The sequence below is a fragment of the Setaria viridis genome, chromosome 4 (genome assembly GCF_005286985.2).
Source record: "Setaria viridis chromosome 4, Setaria_viridis_v4.0, whole genome shotgun sequence".
In the NCBI taxonomy this organism is placed as follows: domain Eukaryota; kingdom Viridiplantae; phylum Streptophyta; class Magnoliopsida; order Poales; family Poaceae; genus Setaria; species Setaria viridis.
In genome coordinates, this window is record NC_048266.2 from 6,901,338 (window position 1) to 6,923,976 (window position 22,639).

The window sequence follows — 22,639 nt, forward strand, 5'->3', positions numbered from 1 at the left end:
GACCAACCAACAACAAGCAACAACCACCCGCGCACTAAAGCAGGAGAAAACGAGAAAGATAGGAGAGCGACCACAGTTCACTGCCGAGGGATCGCGCCAGCCGCCAGCACGGTACTTGTTGGTAAAGTCTGGCTGTGGCTGCTGGCAGCTCGACCGGCCCTTTGTCCTGCCTGTATCACGGCACGAGAAAATTAAAAGGCCGCAGTTCCGTGCGTGATGCGAGACTAGCATGGCCGGATATTTCTCGTGCGACGCACGCGCAGGCAGGCGAAATCACGGTCAAGTCTTGGGCGGAGTCGCCATGGCCCATGGAGGCGGGGTTTCCATTATACGTCACCGTGTGGGCTCCTTTCTCTTCCATGTTGGCTGGTCTGGGCCATTATTTAGTGGCCTATACGTATGCGGCCTATTCAGTGGCCGAAACTTCTGCGTGCCCCGGCCCATCTAGGCCCACGCGCACCGGGCGTCACGCACGACGAAAACCACACGCCGCGCCGGCGCCGTGCTCTCCGCACGCACATGACGCGCCAGGAATGAATGAATTCGTTTTTTCTCTAAAAAGAAAAAAAAGAATGAATTAGGACTTAGTAGGAGCGAGAACCAAACCATGCATGATGATGTGATGATTTTGCGTGACACATGTACGTTCATCGAACATTCGGGATTATTCATGTGGAGGCACACTGAGGCAGCATGTGAATCTGGCTGGTGAGAGCCGGAGCCCCGCACGAATGATTAGCGCGGAAAGCGACTTTAATTTCCCTCCCATGCATCAAGCAGAGCCGAAAGAGAGGAGAGGCGGCACTAAATCCATCCATCTTGACGAAAGGTGATTGAGATTCTCCCGCTCTTTCCCGGTGTCCTTTTGCATGCAGGTACGCTCTCCGATTTTTGATTCATCAATTGGTCAATTTCTTAACACAAAAGTGCCGCTAAAAAAAAGGTTATCTGCTGATCTTAAGCTGTTGGAATCCTGGTCCATTATTCTTCAACTCATCTTTATCTCTGCTACCTCGCTGGTGTGCAAAACAAAGATCTTAGGTCTAGCTCTGTCCCAAATTACAGTTTGTTTGACTATTCTTATGTATCTAGATTTATTATATATCTAGATGTATATCAAAATCTATATATCTAGAAAAGGCAACGAATAGTACTTTGGGGCGGAGGGAGTAGCTACGTGTAGACTTTTACCGTGGGAAAAGGATAACGTGTATGGAAGCTCCCAATACTACGAGGCGATAGAATGAAGATTCTAACTTCCTCAAAAGATAGAACGAAGATTCTATATATTTCTTGCGATGCGGAGATTCTAGATACTGCCTGCAAAGCAAGGGATCGATTTTGATTTCTGAGTATGGAGCAGACCCTTTTCACTTTTCGCGTACCTTGTATTTGAGCCGGTGAGGTGGGACACATATCGCCATGTTCACAACAAAAATTGTTAGGCATGGGCAGCCACGGTAGTGCCTCATTGAATAACATATGAGAAACATGCTTACGGTCATGGGTCTATCATATTCTGCGTGGACATGTTTACTTCCCAAATTAAAATCATAACTAAACTTTGATATCGAAAGATCAGGTCGGCGTCCATAATTATTGGGAAAGTCCAGGACAAAAGGACGACCATAAAGGATGAAATTGAAGAACCACTATTAATAATATAAATGCAAGGTACTGTTTTTTTAAAAGAACAGATACTGTGCTATTAATAATAATAAGAATCAAGATAGTTTCAATTTTCACAGGATGATTTATGCTTAAGCATGTTTAATTTTTCAAATTTAGGAATTGGATTTTAAACGTATTTGAGATATTCCAAGCTAAAAATAATGTTTGACTTATGACAATCCGAAATGGACTTACATTTAGCATTAGAGGCAGTTCAAGATGTGGGCAGAAGCTATGTGGTTAGGGTGGTTTTAACACTGGTGTGATTAGATTAATATTTAATTCTAAATGCTTAACAACTGCTAGGAGACTTCCTATCCGGATGGGTTCAATGGACGTTTTCATATACTCCATCCGTCCTGTAATACAAGACATCCAAAAATTCAAAATTTGTCCTCAGATACAAATTAAAGCATTGCAGGCACATTTGAATGTTTCTAGTATTAACAAGATGTGGGTGGCTGATTGGTGAATTATTACTAAAAATAAGTTTCTTGTTATCGCAACTACCATTTACTCAAGGGTGCACGCGCCTTTTGCTACTCCTGCTATGATGTTCTAAAATTTCTAGGATGCCTTGTATTTCACAACGGAGGAAATGCACTTTCAAATTTTCATTTCACAGTCAAATTGGATGAAAGAAGATATATTTCACAAAATTCTCATTCCAACTAACGGTAGAAATTGTTGCATGGGCGCCCATGGCAAGAGAAAAAGGGTCAGTTAATGATTGCCGCGTCACGCGTTGCTCATGAAATGTTGCAATACAAGTCCCAACTTACATCAGAATAAATTAATTGAAGAAGAAAAAATGTTTAATACTCCAAAAATTGCAGGATTTACATGGCGTACAAAGGGAGCTACTTTTATGACTCGTCTGGCTTCTTTTGTGACTAACCAACAAAAGGCCACTCGATCGTGCCTTTGGATAGTGTTCTTCTTTTACCTGTTACTCATTCACATCAGCTTCTGCATGCTAAACACACCCACAGCTTCGGACCACTATAACATACTTAAATCTGAAGTACTCTAATTATCATTGCATTTCTCGTGGTGCAATTTAACTTAATTATTCCTGACATTTGAACTGAGAAAAACCCCACATTTCGATGTTGGCCTAAATCAAGCACATATTTATAGCGCTTAAATGTGGTAATATTGCTGTAAGTAGTACAGAGTACATGGTAGCTTAAGTCTTACAATTCTAAAAATAAAGATGTAAACTAATTATCTCATGCTTCCATAACAGCGTAGAGATAAAAATGTAAGCTGATCTTGTACTACCATAGCAGCCGGATCTCCTTCACAAATACTCTAGCAATCTTTATTTTCACCGGCCAAGCAGAGGAAACCACCTCTCCTGGAACGACGAATGGAACGAGACCAGGAAGAGCACGAGCACCAACGCCAGCGCCACGCCCCACGGCGACGATCCGGCGCCGGCCGCGCCGCCGACGCCGTACCCGTACCCGTACTGCCGCCTGTGGTCCCCCGCTACCATCTCCGAGAGGGCGCACATGATGCCGCCCCCTCCGCCGTCGCCGCCGGTCGCCACCCAGAGCTGCACGGCGACGATGAGCAGCAGCGGGGACAGGATGAGGAGGCGCCGGAGCTGGTCGAGCAGGCTCCCCACCGCCGACTCGCACCACGCGAACAGCGTGGTGGCGGCGATGAGGGAGACCGTCGCGAGGAGGATGAAGACGCACACCGACGGCTGCCCGCCGCCGCCTCGTAGCCGCGGCTGCTGCGGGTAGTAGTTGTAGTAGTACGGCGCCGGCTGGTAGTACGGCGAGTAGCCGCCGCCGCCGCCCGCCATCATGTTCACCCAAGAACTTGCTGATTAATCCCAGCAAAAAAAGCACTCGCTCCTTTTCTGAATCTAAACTAGCCTTGCGCGCTCGTGCTCGCTGGTTAGTTAGCTACTGATGATCAATGCTTTTGCGTTCATGGAGACGAAAGGCTCCGTGTCCATCTATATATAGGCACACGAGCGAGGTTTGCTTGGGGCGAGAGGGATTCCTTTCACGGCGACGCTGACGTGGCACCAATGGTGGCCGAACACGTGGCGCCGGCCAAAGCGGCCTACGATGAGGAGGGAATGGGATCGATAGAGAGAGTGGCGACTGGCGAGGAGCATGGCTTGCAAAGTTGGCGTCTTGGAGGCTTGTGTCAAGTGCCATGCATGGATACGCCGCTTTAGGCGATGGCAAAGCTGGTGGGGATCTTCGTCACTCCATGGAACTTTCTTCGGATATGATTGATCGGCCGGAGCAACTTTTGGCGCATCATTATAGGTCGTTATCATCATATAGTGCACCCCGGCCTTTAACCCTTTTGGTAGTTAACGGGGTTGATAAATGCCGAGTCCTTCTCGCCGTCGATCATTAGGCATTTAGGCGCCGCCGAATGCAGTGCGTACCTGAAGCAACGGACATGTAACGTGGCTAGTCCTCAGGAGCTGGTGTAGTTTCTGCCCCTTTTCTGCTTTTTCTTCGCCTTGCTTTTCACTGTGCGTCTGTGCTGAGCACCAGTGCGGCAGCGCCGTTGTCAATCGTGTTTGAAAAAAGGCAGCCGTGCAGGCCGACTTGCGATGCCCACGAGGCCAGAACTCTCTCGGGTTCTTGTCAAGATGATACAGGATATGGGGCATGTTGTTGCCAGTCGCGCCACGTCCCGGTCGACCACAGGGCATGCAAGCAAGTCAAAGCCAAGCAAAGCTTTCCATGGCGCCGCGCTGATCCTATTTGTCCAGATGCACTTGTGTATACGTGCTGGGTGCTGATGCGCGGCGCTGTGCTTCGCGCGAGTTCGCGCCGGCCGGGGCCGGTGCCTGCGGTCCCTGCACATATGGAGAAATCTGTGTCATGCAATGTAACCGAAGAAAAACGTCGCAGGCCATTGCTCTCGCAACCCTTTATAAGGCCTCGACACGCCCGCACCACCACAGAAAATTCCCGTATCGACCTAACCTGCTACAGCGATGAGAAGATATTACGTCCTGACCATACAATCGCCGCGAAAATATTCAGAAATGATAAGATCGTGCACGCATCGTTGCCATTGAAAATGAGCTGAATGTGACATCACAATATCGCAAAAGCGGTGGAGCATGATCATTGTACAGTACAGTAGAAAGAAACCAAGAGGAAAGAGACGAATAAAAAAGATGAGATGATCAGGCAACTAATTGTTTCATCACTGTACCAATATGTGTCCAAATTTCTTAGTCCTCAAAATACAGAGTGATTTCAAAAGAAAGCCCGGTATGATTTCACAAACCATACCGGGCTTTCTTTTGTTTGCACGGGACAAACTACAGTCTACAGTCGAGTTGTTGAAACTTGAAAGCCCTGAACAAACCAGACACGCGTGACTTTCTGAGAACATAGGCAAAAACCTGATTGTTATATATACTTCTATACAACCAGTATATATACATGGATTCACACTGGGGCAAACCCCCCACACAAGGAAAGTGCAATGCCCATTTGATGATTTGATTTCTGCCACGATCCTGTCGAGGCCCCCAGGGTCCAGGGTCATGGGTCATGATGCATTGAGGTTGGCATCCATACCATCTTGGTCAACTCCCTTACCCTTCTTCAATTTCGCCACTAGAACCCACATGTTCGCGAGCTCTCCTTCCAGGAACGCTTCCTTCTGCTTGGACTCCTCGATTTTCTTCTGGAGTTCTGCCTCTCTTTGGTCCTTCTCCATAAGCATGACCTCCAGAGCTTGTTCCCTTTCATAGCTGGCATGAACATCTCTTCTGCTAGCTGGCTCGTGCCTTTTAGTAAAGCTATCCCTTCTAAAAACCCTTTGACCATTGTTTACTCGTCGTTGAGTTGAATTTCTTGCCGATGCCAACTCGCTAGCAAGCCTTTCATTGTGTTTCATGAGTTTGGTGACCTCTCCAGACAGTGCTTTCAGTTCGATACCTGCAGCTGAGGCCAGGCCTTTTGCATATATGCTTTCCTCTAGCAACTTCTGATTGCGGGCCTCTAACTGAGCTTTGGCTTCAGTGAGGTCACACAACCTTTGCTTCAGTTCATCAATCTCTGACTGAAGAGAGAACAAATAGTATTAGAGCACTTTTTTCATCACCCAATTAGTTGAAATACCAAAATAAGTGATATAATTGAATAAAGCATCATTTGGTGGTAGTATTAGATAAAGGAAAAGGTTGGAACATCAAAATATGCTTAGCAAATTTGTCCGTTGGGGAATCAGCCACGGGGCCACGGGTGACAGGCCCAAGGGACCGTGCGATCCGGAAGAACCCCGAATCTATCGGGGCCCCTCTGGATGCGGACAGATGGGGCTCTCTCCCTCTCTCCCTCCCTCTCTCTCTCCCTCTCCACTTGGAAGTCCCAGATAGCAGGCAAGGGCGCATATCCAGAGGACTCCCGAGAGGGCCGGAGGTCCTTCGTCCCGGAAACGATTGCCGAGATAGACGGGACCCCACCACAGCTTCCGCAAGGCCCACAGGTTCGGTTGGGCCAGGCGTGCGTCAACCGTAAGGACTGGTTTGTTGAATCAACCCCACCTCCAGTACGGAAGGTCCCCGTACAAGGCCGCCACGTTCACCCTGAGTACGAAAACCCTCCGTACAACGAAGAGCGAAGGTATAAGATCAGAGTGCCCCTAAAAGGGGCGCCATGGGTGGGAGGGGCTGTACCGGGGGTAGAAGAGTCTTCTACTCAAAAAAGGTTCGGTTTCCCAAGGCTATAAATGGGCAAGCCCTGGGCTCGTCTAAGACACAACATTCTAGCCACTCAGTCCCCTAGAATCTCTTTGAACAAGTGCCGTGTCCTAGAGCCACCCTCTACCGTTTGGGCATTTTGTAACCACCAACATTATCATTTGGCAAGACTAACTGGTAGTTAAGTTTCATTTCATCAAAGCATATTACATACAAGTGTCATGACACTGCATTATTATTCAATGTTAGAATGCAATGCACAGATTTTTCAACTTTCAAACCACTGGAAATACGGAATGCCACTTCTGATGCCCCTATTGGAAGCACCATTTCTCACTATTAGCCAAGAGAAATATGATTTACAGTACTGCTGACACTTTAGCAGCGCTGAATCATGTGGCAGGGTAGGATTATATGAGCAACATCTTAGACAATTTGTAACCATAAGATGCAGTACAATTCCCAGCATGTACCAAACACCTGGTTACATGCTTCTATTAGCAACACATACAAGTTGTCTAGTTACATGTCAAAACTCAAGATTAGCCCTCTCACGTCTGATCAATAGAAATTCTTCAAATCCAGCACAACAAAACACTGCAGTTGACCCAAAATAAATTTGAACTACAATGCAGAGAAAAATGCAAACCTGCTGTGCTTTTTGACGCAGTTCATCAGAGACATCTATAGATGCTGGATTTTCTTTGTGAACTTGTGATCCAGTTTGAAGGCTGATGTCTGTGTTCTGCTGAAATATGATGCTTTCTGACAATAGGTCATTAGCTTCAAGAGCTTGGGAAAGCTGTTCTTGTAAGTGAGCAACTGTTTCTTGTAATTTCTGGCATTCACTTGCCTGATAACAAGACAATTTGGAACTGGCATAAGACTATGATCTTTGTTACACTTAACTTACAATCAAATTGCTACCTTTTGCTCTAGCTGGTCTTGCATTATTCTGTTATCTGCTGTCTTCACCTGCAATAAATAAAAAAATATTGACAATACACGCACTACAAAAATAGTAGACAAACAATGCAAAAGCAATGTATTTATAGGGTATCAAGCGTCCTAGGGGGACCCTAGGGAAACTTATTATTAATCATGATGCTACACTGGGGAAAATTACCTTATCTTGCCTTAATACCCCTTCCCAAGTTGTGTGGTGCATGGGCAAGAATGAGTGTCCCTCTCCCCTCAACTAAATAGAGCTCCAAAGGAAGTATTCAGGGGCTTTGTTCTCTACTTATACTATATACTTCGATTCCTTTGCCTCTACCTCCAGGATCACCATGAACAAGGGTGGACCACTATCCATTATTTTAGGGAAAATCCATTACGTTAGCTTCTCTATATGTTATTACCCTCTTGTCCCAAATATGCAAAACGGAAAAGTTTATTCTGGAAAAATACATTATTTTGTTCCAATTTCATTTTCCTAATTAATACAACTGTAAACACATATAAGAAAATGCATACTCTTTGGAGAATTTATGTACCTCAAGTTCAAATACTTTCTCATTGAGCTGCTCCAGTAGCTCAGCGCGAGACTGCAAAATCGTTGCAACAGTTAAATATGTATCAATTCAGAGAACAAAGTAGTTGAAAACTAATTAACGGCAGATAATATACCAGTGGATGTTCTAACTGGTCAAGGTTCCCCTTGATCTCCCTTTCTAGATTTGCTATCTGCTGGTGCTTTCCCTTAATCTCGTCATTGACCTTCATTTCCAACTTCAATTACACTTTCGTTTTTCAACAACAAGAAAACCTACAATAACATATTGAAAGCGAAGAAAGGGAAATTACCTCAACATGTCCATTCATTGTGCTTCTTCCAGCTTCCTCCATGAGACGCTTAAGAACACTTGTATGGAGTGCAACCTCCCCTGACAAGATCTTCGATTGCTCTCTCAATAGATCAACATGATCTGTTGTTTTTCTGCTGACCTGTCACCATGACATATGTCAGACGCTGGCATTACAATTTATTTAGTGTATCTAACTATCTACTCACAAACTAACAAAACACTGAGCCATTTGTATCCATTAATTGACCAAATCCAACATAGTTTATATGCTTCAAGAATCTTTTAGTTGTTGGCACATGGTATTGTTTTCATTAGATGAACATATACCGATTGCACTTCATATTGACTGCTCTCTACTGAAAATTCATTCTAGAAAAAAAAGACTGAAATTGATTTGGGTTATTTAAGACTTTACATAAACCACAGCTGGTAGCTTCTGAAAATGAAACGTCCTAGGTAGATTCAAATATCAAATCTAGAGAAATTTTTAGCACCATTGACTTTTCACATTGTTCACTTTCCTGAATATTTATGTATCATGCATTGGTTCAAATTAGATTGTAGTAGAATAAACAAAGAAAAAATGTGCTCATATCTCGTACCAAAGGAGTTTCTTCTCCATGGAGGCCATCAGAATGAAATTCTTCATGATCAACAGTCAGCAGGTCAGCTGACACATTCTCAGGAAGCAAAGGGTTAGACCTCCCTTGTTCTGTTTGAAAACTAAGTCCATTCCCTAAGGGTGTCGAAGGGGCGGTGAATGCTTTCCTCAGGCTAGATTGGTCACCATCTGAGCTTGTCAGAGCAGCAGAACCACCATCATTTTTCTGGTTCCAGTTCAGCATGTAAAGGTCAGTACGATGCATAGTTTATACACAACAAAAGAATGAGACCTGCTTACTTTTTCTATTCTGGTATATACACACACTTCAGAAATTTGCATTCCTTTAAATTAAATCTTCGTTAGCAACAGATGGTGTCACATATAGGGCCATAGAAGTATTACACATTGGCTATTGGATGAAAGGCTATATGTCGTATTTAACCATTGCTACACTGAAAAATCACCAATGCAGTGACTTATAGAGTGTCTGATTTGTATACCCGAAGTTTGAACCAGTTAAGAAGCCCTTTGCGATTCTTCTTCTCCCCTTTGGAAGAAACTTCAAGTGTTTCATCAAATCCTTCCATAGGAACAAATAAATCATTGCTTTCACCATTCAATACAATATCTCGCCTTCTATGCGGAAGACATGCCAGCTGCAGTTTTTGCAGATAAAATTAATGCGCTAAAACTAATGAAAAGACGGTATATATTATAATATAAATGCAATTTGACACATCAAAAAGTTTGATAGCGTTATCTTATCAGACCTCCTCTTCACCAAAAGAATGTCTTCTCCTTGGGCCATGATGTTGGGACAATCTAGGAGTCTGAGATGCTTTAGTGGAGACCAGGATTAGCTTTGTTAGACGTTGTATCCTCGCAAGTAAAGCAGCTTTAGCTTCTTCCTCTTGTTCCAGTCTAGACTGGAGTTTGACATTACCATCTTCTAGCTTTTCAAGTGATGAAGAATGCACGTTAGGAACTTAGGATCCATGAATGAGGCGATGAAGTGAACATGCAGCATCAGGTAATAATACTAAAGGAAAAAATGCACCCAGATGCCAACAGATATGGTAATACTTCCTTCAGAAACTACAAATAAACTGAAAGCCAACAGAATGAGAAAATATAATGCATTAAAAACCAATCACCTTCTGTTTCCAAAGAATGAAATTATCTTCTGTGGCGTCTTTCAAAGGAGTGCCAGAAAGTATACCCCTTTTCAGTTGGTCTAGCTCTTCCTTCAATTGGCGAATTTCATTTTGGTACTGTTTTATTAAAGATTTCTCATCCATAATCTGCGAACCACAATTGCAATTTGCAAGTCATGAAGAATTAGTCAAAGGTACAGAATAATATTCATATTGTAGGGTAATTAGTCGCAAAAAGATTATGCTAAACAAATATGCAGATACACCTTGTTTTGTGATGCTTGAATCTCAATGTGTTTTGCACGGTGAGCAAATTTTAATGTGTTATGAGTCTCTTCTGAATTGCTTGATGCTGGAGTAACAGTGCATATTAGCTGCACAAAAAGAAGTCAATTTGCAAATACTTGGGATAATCCATTTTAAGTGATACCCTGAGAAACAACTTACAGAAACACGTCCTTGGCCACTTAAGGATGACTGTAGCAACCGTGTCAATTTGGAATCTCGAAATGGAACATGAGTAGCTTTTCCATCAGTCAGTTTTGATATCACCTGAAAAATGCAAACTAACTTCTTTCATTTACATAGCTGACTAACTTCTTACAAATAGACAAACACAAAAAGTAAACTCACATTAATCGATTGGCCAAAAACCATCGGGTAAAGAATCATTAACAGATCTTATGAATTAGAAACAGTTATAGAACTCCTTTTGCTCACAAGTCTCAATTATTGTCTCCATTTTTATAATTGGGCTCTGATCAGTTGGAAAAGCAATGTTGCATACATGGACGTCAATCTTTGGCTTCAGGAGTTTGGATAATTACATATATCCGTCAAATTCAAGACGTCAGTAAGTTAGTGTCTACATTTTTTGGCTTAAATATGAAATATAAAATGAAAACGATTAACCTCTTGCATGCACCGTGTACACACATAATGCATAGGCAGCAACGTGAATGGTTTTACAGAATCCTAGAAGCATGATTGCATAAACGCAGCATCTATCGCACTCGACTAATTGTGGCCTTACAGGGATGTATAATCTTGTACTAATTAAAGAATAAGGCCCACCGTTCCAAGAGTTAGCAAACTTTTATTGATATAAGATCCTTCCTTCTGGCGTACTCCCGTAGTTTCAGCCCTTGAACTCTCAGAACCTGCCAGATCGATGAGGTTCTGCAAATGAGCGAGAAAACTAAGAAACCAACGTATTTTGGCTGTGTGAACACACTCAAAGTGCATATGAAAATATATGATGCCAAGTGTAAATGGAATGCAAATGTCAAGTCAAATGTACAGAATCAACTATAGTGGAAAGGGAGAGAAGCAGATTGAGAAAAAAAAATGCCAAGTGTAAAAGAAATGCATATGTGTGATATATCTGGACATCTGGACATTTATAGTGGCAAGGCAGAGGAATGGACCAGAAGAAACAAAAAAAAAAGAAATAAGAAGGTGATCCCACCAGCTGTGAGAAGGTGACTGCTTCCCCTTCACTAGATTCACCACAGGGGCTGCTCTCTATTGTCTGCGTGAAACAGTAAACTGAGCAGTGTTAGAGATGGACTTACAATGTGAAATGCAGCCATATGCAGGTACTTTAGCCCAATAGATTCAACAAGATGCTGAATTCTATGCACTCATTGTAATATAACATGAAAAACTTCATTACCAGTGTGAAAATCGTATGGCTTCTGCTGCTTAGCAGATTGAAATTAGTGGATCCAACATGTCTATGCTCTGAAAGTGGAAGAAACAAAATAAACTCTAAGTGCACACATCAAGGGATCTTAACATAATGTAAAAAATGTAGCAACCAACAAAATCTGAAGTACCCATACTACAGAAAATAATTAGACGCAAATCAAATTGCATTCTAAGAAATACAAATAAATCTGGCATATCTCTTCAATAAATAGCTGGCACATCAATGTAAGTACAGCTAATCACTTAACTTAGATGCGGTTTTGTTTCCCAATGAACTTTGAGCAAAACAAGATCTTATGTCTAATGATGAATGCCAGGACAAGCCATAAATCTTCATTGAAAATTATAAGGAAAAGTTCATAATTCATTAAAAAAATCTCACCACAAGGAGAGTTCTCAATTCATCATAAATAAAAGTATAAAGCTCTCATCCTTACCTATAATTGTTTACAACCGTATTGATTCACAAGACAGCAGAAATGCTACAAGAAAGCCTTTATTAACTGGAATGTTGTTTTCCATTATCAATTCTTATTGTACTTTTGTACTATCACCTGGGGAATGGACCAGAAGAAACAAAAAAAGGAACTAAGAAGATGATCCCCAGTATGAAGTACAAATATTGTTACATGATAGCGTTATATAAGTAATTCACAGACGGAGGGGGATGGGGTGAGAGTTTGTTAGGATTATCCAGTACGATAGTTAATCATCCTCGCATTCTTTTTTTTGTCCTTGGTGAAGGGTGCTGTTAGCTATAATAGTCGTCCTTATGTCTCACCAACCAAGAGGCCATGGAATCCAATCATGGAAAATACGCAAATGAATCCTTAAGGCTCATATTTCTGATAGCAAGGATATTAAAATAAACAAACAACTAAAATATTTAGAAAAATGACCTTCGCCAGCTGCAATAAGGGACAAGGCATGCGCAGGAGACAACACCACTTCTTCTTTTATGCCCTCAACAAATGTTCCCTGGGACAACAAATGGTTAGTTACAAACAGTAAATTGTATCATCAAAACCATTATATGTCAGTCATATTCAGCAATTGGCACTTTGGCAGCCTATGCGTTAGTTGCCATATCATCAGTTTGAGATTCTTTTCAAATTCATCTACGCCCGTGGCTACCTTCTAGATTTGAAAAACTCTCACTTGTTAAGACCATTACACGCATAGACTTCAATTACTTATGGAAACATTTCGAACCTGAAGATCCTCCCTAATCCGTAAGTTCTGCCCTGAAGGATTCAGAAGATCATTGACAACCTATAATAAATGAGCTTCTCAATCAATACAATATAAAGGAAGCATAAGAATCATATACAGTTCAGTTCATAAGTTGATGAGCTATATAGACACAATAGTCAGAGTTCAAGTAAAATATAACGAGATTCAGAGATAAATTCCACCTGCCTATCATAAAACATGCAGCTCCTAACATCTATGCAGAAACATCAGTAAACAAGGCAGGCATAAACTGACAGGTTGTTGAATGAAAAACAGGACCAAGTTGTATACTTGCCATAACCACATTCAGACATTCTGGTACTATATTTCCATTACTAACTGTCAACAAGTATTACTACAAATTACAGGCAGCATTATGCTTCTATGACATGCTAGTCCAACTGACACACCTATAAGTCATGTTGGTGAACAAAGAAATATTTCTAGAAATCCTTTTTCACTTGGAAATAGTTTATTTTTCCTTTTTTTTTGCAGGGTTCCAAAAGCCATGAGCAAGTAGAAAAGCCAAAATTGCATAACTCTGTTATTTTTGCTACAAATCATTTTGGAAAGTAAACTTTGGTTGGGCTTGGTACCAGAAAAACAATGAAATGGTACAAACATGAAAGCGCCACTACAATTTCACTAAGATGATCAAAGGAATAAGCATAATTCGGGATGGCAAACCTCATTGTAGATTTCCAAGTATGATACACGGAGCAGAAACTCTCGGTTTGGTGTCTGCACAGAAAAATAATTGGGTGGAGATGCAATTGAATAACGCATCAATCAAATGCAAAGCCAAATATTTGATTGAAGGTCTCGATGCCAAATCATACCTCTTGTATCATACTAAATGCTTCTTTCACAGCCAAAGGTATAATCCCGGGGGAACTTTGATCTCCCTGCTCATAGAATAAGTGTGTATTAAGAAAGTAAGAAATGTTTTCAACCATATACACACTACAGGTAACTCAAAGTTCAGAAAGAGATATTATAGATACAAATGATATGCTTAAAGGAAAAGATGGCAACTATCTTGTTTCAGGAAAGGGTCATCAAGCAGAAAACTATAGAGGAGAGGTGAGCAGAGCACATATGATGTTCCAAACAAAACAAGAAGGCCAAAAAGGGTACCAGATCTATGTTACTCCACTGTTTTTGCATGGTACTATGGGTATATATATACTTTGAAACACAGCTCTACAAACATTAACTCTACAGTAGTAAAACCATATAATAATACAAATTATTGCAATAAGTATTCCCACATGCATTGTATGGGTCTTCCCACTGCTTGTAACTCCATATGCGAATATTGTACCTGTGACAGTGAAATGAAGTAAAAAATTACAACAACATAACAAAACAAGCATGTCATGACATCATAAATCCACTATCGCAGGCTTATTTCAATCAATGGGATCTCACATAGATTGGCAAATTCTGCACAGATTCCGCGAGATATCCCAAAAATTTAGTGAAAGCAATTCAACAAATAAAAACTGCAGTTTTCTCGTAAGCATAATAGATGTAAAGGAAAAATATACGGATAAGAGAACAGAACTTCAATTACCATTTATTCCATCCATGGCACCACTAACAACATGCAGAGCTGCAGCATCATATACATGACGTGTTGTTGTAGTTGGCCCAAAAACTCGATCTGATAAAAATTTCATATTAGCCTCCGGCAAACAAAATTAACAGAAAAAGGGGCATGCATTCTTTTTGCATACGCATGTGGTATAACCATTTAAGCACCGTCTTCACGCATTCTTTTTGCATACGCATGTGGTATATCCATTTAAGCACCGTCTTCAAACTAATTGCCCGGTTGACTAGTAGTTACTAATTCCCCAACCTCAAGCATTGCATTCATATATCACATCTCCCACTTGTCAAATTCATAAATCACTCCACTCACTCTACTGGCAGTGTAGCATCTTGCCACACAACCTCATTTCCACTGTTCTAAACCCCCCCCCCCCCCCCCCCCCCCCCCCGCCCTCCCATTTCGACTTAAAGGTTCAAACCCAACAAATTTCAAGCAATAATGCTGCGATAACCGCAAGTGCGATCAACCCACCGTCTCCAAAACCCCCAACATGATCAGCCACATACCGTACGCGTACGCGATGCTTTGATTCTGCTCGCTCCGCACAATGGTGTCGCCATCCGCGTACCAAGCGATCTCTTCCCCCAGCCGAACCTCCCGCGGGCTTCAACACACACAAGGGGAAAAACCACCACCAAAATGGCAAAATCAATCCGCATTGCCCAATGTCAAACCCAGCCGATTAACGAAACAAGTTGCAGCCACGTGCGGCCGCAGCAGGGCACCCAACCTGAGCGGCCGGAAGCGGACGGTGACGGTGACGCTCTCCTTGGCCTCCGTCGCGTCGAGCAACGGGGCCGCGGGCGCGCCGAGCGGGGCCTCCCCCGCACGCCGTGGCGAGGACGACGTCGTTGGCTCCGCCGCTGGAGAAGCATTCCAGTGCCGCGATGCCATGACAACCGCGAACCGCCAGCGGGCGGAGACCTAACGGCGCCTGGGGGAGCCGGAGCTCGCCATTGGCGTGGGCGCGGGCCGCATTGGGGTGGGGATGAACCGCAGGCACGGCGCGCGTGCGGGTCGGTTCGGTTGGGCTCTCGGCTTTCGCTTGGCTTTGAAGCGATCCGGGGAGAAGCCGGGAGGACCTCCCGGCTCCGGGAGCGGGTGAAAAGCGCCTTTGTTTCCCTTTTGGTTAATTTTTCCAACCGGCTTTTTGGGCATTTTTTATGCGGCGGTGCCGTGGCGCCGCCGCGCCGGTACCAGGAGGTGGGAGCGGCGGGGTGGGTGGCCTGCCGTCGAGTCAAGGCCTCAAGGGGGACGAAACTGACGTGTGGGGCCGCTAATGTGAGTCCACCTGAACACCCGTTTGTGATCCTCGACTGGACCGACAAGTATTTCTGGGCCTGGGTTATCATTTGGGGCCAAATCATCGGATACATTTGGTCGTCTGATTTTGATTTTCTACGAGAGCTAATTCTTTGGAAGAAGTGATTTTTCGGCTGAAAGTGATTCTTTTTTATTCTCTAGTATAAACTTTTAAAATAAGGATGGAGAATCACTTCACAGAACCAACATAATCAGGATGAGCTATTTTTTTTCCAGCTCTCAACCTATTAGGGCGCGTTTGGTTGCTTGTATGCGGCCTGACCAGGCTCGAAGCATGCATCCGACGAGTGATTGGTTGGCTGCAGCACCGGTAGTCAGGCTCCGCGCGTGCAATTGAAGGGCGATTGGTTGCTTGCATCTCCATCTAGCTCGTGCCTTCGCGTGCAGAAATCAGCACTCAGCCTGGCTCCCGAGAAACGAAATTGGATCTCGTTTCTCCGGAGCCTGGCTCGCTCGCTGCTGGCCCGTGAGAGCCTATCTCCCGAGAGCCGAGCTGGCCGGTACCGAGAAGAGAAGCAAACGCACCCTTAGTTCATTTCAGAGAATCACTTCATAGAATTAGCAGAGAATCACTTCTTTCTGAAAAATTGTTGGCAGAGCTCCACTGGAATTAGCAGAGAATCAGCTCTGGGAGTTCTGCTAAACGTACCCTAAATTGTACCGGTAGCGAAGCGTGAAGCACTGAAGTTAGAGCTGATTAATAAAGTTAGGTTCCTTTTTAAGTTATAACTGTGTACTTTGTTATTTTAGTTAGCTATTGGCAACCACTTTTTAGAGTTATCACTTTTAAACAACAGAGCATAGGATGCACATACTCTCTCTGTTTCAAATTGTAGGTCGTTTTGACTTTTCCAAATTTTTTGCTATGCATCTAGATATAGGCTATGTTTAGATACGTAGCAGAATCTATGCATTTAGAAAATCCAAAACAACCTATATTTTGAAATGGGGGAGTACAAAGCTAGCGAATTTGAATCTACAATTTTAGAAGCTCACATAAATTTATCATTCAAGACTGTACTGATACAGTGATATGGCACTAATTCATTGAAACAAGTACTTCGAATAGGTATCGTACTCCCTCCATCCCAAAAACTATTCGTTTTGACTTTTCTAAATACGTAATTTTTCTATGTATCTGAATATAAGTATATATCTAGGGGCATATTAAAAGCTATGCACGTAGAAAAGCTAAAATGAGTAGTAATTTGGGATGGAGGGAATATATCATAATGAAGCTAGCTAAATTGGTTTCATGATTTTTACATTAACAAGAATTAGTTATGCAATTAACAAGATAAAAATACAATTAATAATTTTGGAAAATAATTAAATTATTTCACGAGAAGACATATTTTTAACATGGAGAAGGAATCATGATGCATGCCATCAATAAAAGGGCCAATCTGACTACTTGGGTCACATGGAAAAGATTAAGCTTATGCTCACTCGGTCCAACCATATGGAAAGTCAAGCTTGGATATGGTTCATTGAGGCCCCCCTAGTGATACATTTGTCCACGAATTTATTGTAGTTTTTTCTACCATTTTCAACATATTTGGGAAACTCATTTTGGGTGGTGAATTGGACAGGCACTATACTTTCAAAGCTCTAGATCATCAATAATGATAAAGCCATGGATGGGCTATGCAGCTCAATTTTCGGTAAAAGAAAGGGATAGTTGCGAGGGAAGCTCACCAATGACATGAGGAACGCGTGCATCGAGCCACTTGGTTGGGTAGGGAAGCATTGGAAACAACTCGCCTCAATCTTTTGAGGTGCTTGGGAAAGAGGAATAAGAGGAATAAGAGCCTAGGGAGGCCTCTTGCTCCAACTCCGGAGAGGAAGAAGGGTGTCCAATATGAAGAAACTTATTGGCATTGTTCTCTGATCATACTTTGATGAGGTCGACGAGGTGGTGGTGGATTTGGATAGGGAGGGAAGTGCTTATCCTCTCCTCCTTGCTCATTGGGTGAGCGAGTGAAGGGGGCAAGTGAGGGAGAGTGTTTTGAGAGGTAGAGCTGATGGAGAGGACAGGTGATAGGTGATCTACATCGCCACGAGTTAATTTGTTGATTGATCAAAGGAGCAATAGACTAACATCTTCGTTTTGTTTAATGATAACACTGTATAATGGATATTGGAAGAAAATCATCCCTTTTTAAATATGTATGTGTTTGCCAGACCATTGGGTTGGCAACCCATATAGAGACATGTTTCTTTACGTTACCATGTCTATTAGTAAAATTGTGATTTTCTACGAACGACTAATCTTAATATCTTTATGCCTTCCATTACAGTCACTTGAAAGTTGGTAAATAATCGAGGAGATCCCACTTTCACATCACTTAGTTGTGAGACTTGCTATTTTCACACACCATTGGAGTTCAGGTGGGGTAGGGGTTCATCTGTAGGAAGGTACCCCATGCTTAGAAGGGGGGCTTGGGTGGTAGCATGCTTGACAAATGTGAGGGCCACCGAATGTTGGTTATACAGGATGGTAGTTTGTCAGTGTCCGTGGTGGGAGAGTCTAAAAATGGAACAATTAGCAAGAGAAGGAGCCACATGAGCAGGCCTGGAAATGTGTTCATGGTGGTTGGGGAGCGTGGCATCAAAATAGAAGCGGAGAAGCATCATGAGGTTGAACATGTGCTAGCCATCAATGAGAATGCATATATATTAAGTATAAGCCCACAATAATGTTGATATATTAGACAAATAGAAGAAGCACAATATTAATAAAAACACAAACAAATACCTATAATAGTACCATACCGACACAACTTGCAATTTTTTATCACTAAGAAGTTACCATTCACTCCCAATTACTAATGGGAGTACTATTACACTTAGCCCATACATATCTTATCTTTAACAATCTAGGTTGCCATGCATCTTATTAGGATATTGGACCATATGTGACACCTAGAACATGTCCATATTCATCATCTGGTCAGGAAAGAAATCTCCAAGTTGATCACTAGCCCAAGCCACTTGGGGACCTCCAGCTCCCTCCATAATTGGAGGAGCAGAAGAACTAGTAGCCCTCATTTGCTGGTCACCAGCCCCAGCGGCCGCCTGGCCATTGTTGTTGGTGGCCTCGCTAGCATGATAAAGGTTGAGCGACTAGACTTGAGTTAGGTTGTTCATGGTGGCGTGTTGCCCATTAGCACCATAGCGGTTTGGGTTGTTGGCACTACTAGTGAAGGTGGAACCCTCCTTGCTAGAAGTGTTGTTCTGTGCCCAGGGCTCAACATCATAGAGACCAACATCGTTAATGCTATAACGCTGCTTACGAGTAGAATTCCCTTGCCTCTGGAAGTACTTCTGGGAATGGCTGGAGACTTGCATCGGTGTCCTGGTCTTGACAAAGTACTTAGAGATGTTCTTCCAGTTACCATGGCCATACACATGCAAACCGCGGAGGAACAACCTGCAATGAGATAGGATTTAGGATGAAACAATGAGATAGAAACATAGTTATTCTTCATATTCTCGAAATCATTTAAAACAATACTAGATCACCGTGCTTCATGACAATAAATACTCCATAAGGCTATGCTACTGTCTGAATGCCTATCTCTTTCTTTTTTCTGTTTCTCACTTTGAGCAACCATCTTCTTCCTTCCACAGATATTTCTCCCTTCAAAGATGACACTTCCTCCTATTTCTAACACTACCATTATTGGAGGCCCGTTCCCTTTGCCCCCTCCATTGCTAACCTATTAGTCTTCGATCTCCCCTATCACCATTGTGCCTACTAGTGATCTATAGCACTGGTGGTCTGATGTGTCATGCCTCATAGGTCAGAGCTTCCCCTGTTGCTTACCTTCTTTGAGTCTAGTCCCCTCTGAAACCATCTTTCTAAGCCCAATAGCATCAATTCCTCAAACCAAAACACCCAAACCTAAACCCTATCTTCCCCAACGTTTCATACCAAGCATCTATTGAACATCGATTGAGATTTGTTGTGTTTATTGGACATCGAATTTAGGAAGTATAGCCCACACCATATTTGTAATAAGTGTAATAATAATTCACAAAAATATGTACCAACCATTTCAAAAAATAGAGCAAAATAAATAAAAATATTGAAGCTTGTGTATGTAAGAGGGTTGAAGGATATCTAGAAAATCAATAACCTATGCTTTGGCTTGGTCCAAAACCCAATGTGCTTCTTCTCCATCTGAGAGGTGGGTTGCCTACGTGGCACCTCCTGTGCCACCCTCACCCTCGTGGCCCTGATCTCCATTGTTGGATAACCAAGCAACATGTCCATGTTGTCAATGGTTGGATCCTCCACTGGGATTTCAAAGTTGTTGTTGGAAAGGTCCCTGCTCGTCATCGCAGAGTGGTAGGAGCCATCACTGATGCCACTTTGCATCATCTCCATCATGAGATCAGCATACAAGTGGATTATTTGATGCTTCTCCTTCAAGGGTAAGGTTGCATGGACCACATTGACAATGTCATTATGCTTCTTGTTCATATCATTGGTGTAACTGCTATCGGAGTTGTACCTAGCGATGAGTGATTTCACCATGTTGATCTCAGCGGCACTCCACTCTCCGTTGGACTGGGTGGGTACTACTGGAAAACTAAGCATTGGTCTTAGCCCTTAGTACCGGTTGGTTTTTGACCCGGTACTAATGTGTACTAATGTAAGCATTAGTTCCGGTTGGTTTTTGACCTGGTACTAATGCATACTAATATAAGCATTAGTATCGAGTCTAACGGCTAGTTCCCCAGGAGTCCTGCGTGACCCCCTTTAGTACTGGTTGGGAGCTCCAACCGGCACTAAAGGTCACCCATTAGCACCGGGTGGAGCCTCCACCCAGTACTAATATGCCGGAGGGCCTTTAGTACCGGGTGGAGGCTCCACCCGGTACTCCCAGCACCCACCCCCGCACGCCTCCTTATCCGCTCCTCCCTCCCCCCACGCGCCATCCCTCTCTCTCCCCTTCCTCTCCTACCACCGCACCCTCATCTGAACCCCTTCTTCTCCCGCCCCCGCCCCCTCCCTCTCCCACCACCGGCCTTCTCCCTCCCTCCCTCCTCTCCTACCAGCCCTCCCTCCCTCTCTCTCGGCCCCTAGCTACCACCTTCCGCCCCTTTGCTGCCCCTCCCCTTCTCCCTTCGCTTGCCCCTCTCACTGCCAGTGGAGAGCAGCGGCGGGACAAGGTGCGGCGGTAGCAATGGAGGGTGCGGATGGCGGGCTCGGGCTGCGGGCTGCAGCTGCGATGGCGGGTGTGGGCTCGGCCTTGGCGGGTGGCGGCTCCGGTGGCATGGCCTCGGCTTCCTCTTCCCCCGTACGCCTCTCTCTCTCTCTCTCTCTCTCTCTCTCTCTCTCTCTCTCTCCCTCCCTCCCTCCCTCCCCATGGTGGGGGTGCGGCCGGGGCTTTGGCGGGGTGCGGTTGGCTGGATCCAACGGGGCCACGGATGTCGACGGCCGGCGAAGCGGTGGCGGCCAGATCCGGCGAGGTGCGACCGGTGGGTCGGGGGGGGGGGGGGAGGGGCAGCCAGCGCTGACGAGGCGCGGTGGCGGGGCAGCCGGACGCGGTCGGCTGGATGCGGGGCCAGGCAGCCGGTCAGATTTCTTTTTTTTAATACCCTTTAGTTACGGTTATTTGACCCGGTACTAAAGGAGCCCCCTTTAGTACCGAAGTAGTAATACCGGTTGCACAACCGGTACTAAAGTGGGGTTAGGAACCGGTATTGAAAGCGTTTTCCCCCGCAGTGGGGATTCATGAGGGTGAGTGTTGTGTGCTACAACAATTGCTATCGGCTAGTATGAACTGTGAAGAGGGCTCTTGGAATGCGAAGAATGAGAAGCACAAAGGCGGGTATTAGAGCCCATGGCGAATCTTTTTGTCCTCGTTTTAATTAATTAGAAAACCAACTTTGATATAAAGTCAAATAGTGATGACTTAATAGTAAGGTCAAAGATATCAAGTCTTGCATAATCATATCTTAATATATATACTTTATAATATTGGACTCAGAATAACAAGAGTGAGATATCAACAGACTATTCGACCTGTACATGAGCACACAGATTCAAAGTCTTGCATTAAAAAATGACCCACGGGTTTGACGAAGGAGAGCCTTCCCTTATGCACACACCACTTGCATCGTCTATTTTCTTAACAAAACCAGCAGCCTCTATCTCCGGCCCATATGTATTTACGACTGTGGATCTTGATCATTTGAAGGCATCAATTGTTGCAGGCCTCAAAGAGATGCACATTGTCAAGCTGGCTATGGAAAAACAGCAGCATCAGTCGCATAGCGTATGTAACCTAGTTTTGTGCCTAGTGTCATTCAACACACTAATAAGGTGCAAGGGCTGTAAATGCACACACTAGTCGCATGGGCACATGTGTGGCCATGCATGGCCATATTACCATTGCCGGCAAGCCGGTATTGTCAAGCACACAAGATAGCATGATAGCGGTGCTTGGTTTGGCTACTATTAGTTGACTTTATCTTTAGGAAGTTTTATAACGCCAGTGCTTTGATATCCAAAAATATCACATAAGATCTATTTCTCAATCCCACTCTGTGACGAAATTGATTTTCTTAGTGTTTTCCCTCACATAAATGATTATGAACTATTTGAATCATATTTACGTATCTTTTCTCATGATTTTTGCATGGCATTCAATATATATGGTTTTGTATGGTATACATGGCATACATATTTAGGATTCTTAAGGTACTTCCAAATCAATACGCATTGGGCTCATCACTCCATCCACATGCTGAGATTAAAAAAGTGAGACCTCTTACCTCATAGGGGTAATAGGTCATCAAAGT

The 22,639-nt window shown here is 43.6% G+C and overlaps 3 protein-coding genes across 5 annotated transcripts; all 3 read right to left on the reverse strand.

The window, feature by feature from the left end:
* Window positions 1–2,783: 2,783 nt before the first annotated feature.
* On the reverse strand, window positions 2,784–3,880 carry LOC117853127 (uncharacterized). The gene has a single exon (XM_034735500.2). The coding sequence runs from the start codon at window positions 3,488–3,490 to the stop codon at window positions 3,002–3,004; it is 489 nt and encodes a 162-aa protein (XP_034591391.1). The 5' UTR covers window positions 3,491–3,880; the 3' UTR covers window positions 2,784–3,001.
* A 963-nt stretch (window positions 3,881–4,843) lies between these two features.
* LOC117854163 (kinesin-like protein KIN-7D, chloroplastic) lies at window positions 4,844–15,713 on the reverse strand. Of its 3 annotated transcripts, none has more exons than XM_034736460.2 (23): window positions 15,231–15,713; window positions 15,007–15,104; window positions 14,459–14,548; window positions 14,154–14,206; window positions 13,722–13,787; window positions 13,570–13,623; window positions 12,862–12,921; window positions 12,549–12,627; window positions 11,615–11,682; window positions 11,408–11,470; window positions 11,014–11,118; window positions 10,387–10,491; window positions 10,206–10,313; window positions 9,940–10,086; window positions 9,556–9,738; window positions 9,286–9,441; window positions 8,784–9,008; window positions 8,180–8,320; window positions 8,003–8,104; window positions 7,870–7,920; window positions 7,301–7,348; window positions 7,023–7,226; window positions 4,844–5,733 (listed from the first exon to the last, which is right to left on the reverse strand). In XM_034736460.2, exons 1-23 carry the CDS (start codon window positions 15,392–15,394, stop codon window positions 5,218–5,220), a joined length of 2,886 nt encoding a protein of 961 aa, XP_034592351.1. In that variant the 5' UTR covers window positions 15,395–15,713; the 3' UTR covers window positions 4,844–5,217. The 3 variants fall into 3 exon arrangements, with proteins under 3 accessions (XP_034592351.1, XP_034592352.1, XP_034592353.1); XM_034736461.2 differs by having other exon boundaries at window positions 8,003–8,092; window positions 15,231–15,711; XM_034736462.2 differs by lacking the exons at window positions 14,154–14,206; window positions 15,007–15,104; window positions 15,231–15,713 and having other exon boundaries at window positions 14,459–14,542.
* Window positions 15,714–18,949: 3,236 nt separating this feature from the next.
* On the reverse strand, window positions 18,950–20,366 carry LOC117853376 (probable transcription factor At5g61620). The gene is made up of 2 exons (XM_034735755.1): window positions 19,966–20,366; window positions 18,950–19,256 (listed from the first exon to the last, which is right to left on the reverse strand). Exons 1-2 carry the CDS (start codon window positions 20,364–20,366, stop codon window positions 18,950–18,952), a joined length of 708 nt encoding a protein of 235 aa, XP_034591646.1.
* Window positions 20,367–22,639: the final 2,273 nt, after the last annotated feature.

What these genes read in the sequence shown, in the direction of transcription:
- LOC117853127 (XM_034735500.2), bottom strand. Translation starts at nt 3,490, where the DNA reads ATGATGGCGGGCGGCGGCGGCGGCTACTCGCCGTACTACCAGCCGGCG.
- LOC117854163 (XM_034736460.2), bottom strand. Translation starts at nt 15,394, where the DNA reads ATGGCATCGCGGCACTGGAATGCTTCTCCAGCGGCGGAGCCAACGACG. An exon ending in GTCCGCTTCCGGCCGCTCAG is followed by an intron (nt 15,105 to 15,230) that starts GTTGGGTGCCCT and finishes TGTGTGTTGAAG; the next exon opens with CCCGCGGGAGGTTCGGCTGG. An exon ending in ACTTGGAAATCTACAATGAG is followed by an intron (nt 12,922 to 13,569) that starts GTTTGCCATCCC and finishes CATTTATTATAG; the next exon opens with GTTGTCAATGATCTTCTGAA.
- LOC117853376 (XM_034735755.1), bottom strand. Translation starts at nt 20,366, where the DNA reads ATGGTGAAATCACTCATCGCTAGGTACAACTCCGATAGCAGTTACACC. An exon ending in TGGACCAAGCCAAAGCATAG is followed by an intron (nt 19,257 to 19,965) that starts GTTATTGATTTT and finishes ATCTCATTGCAG; the next exon opens with GTTGTTCCTCCGCGGTTTGC.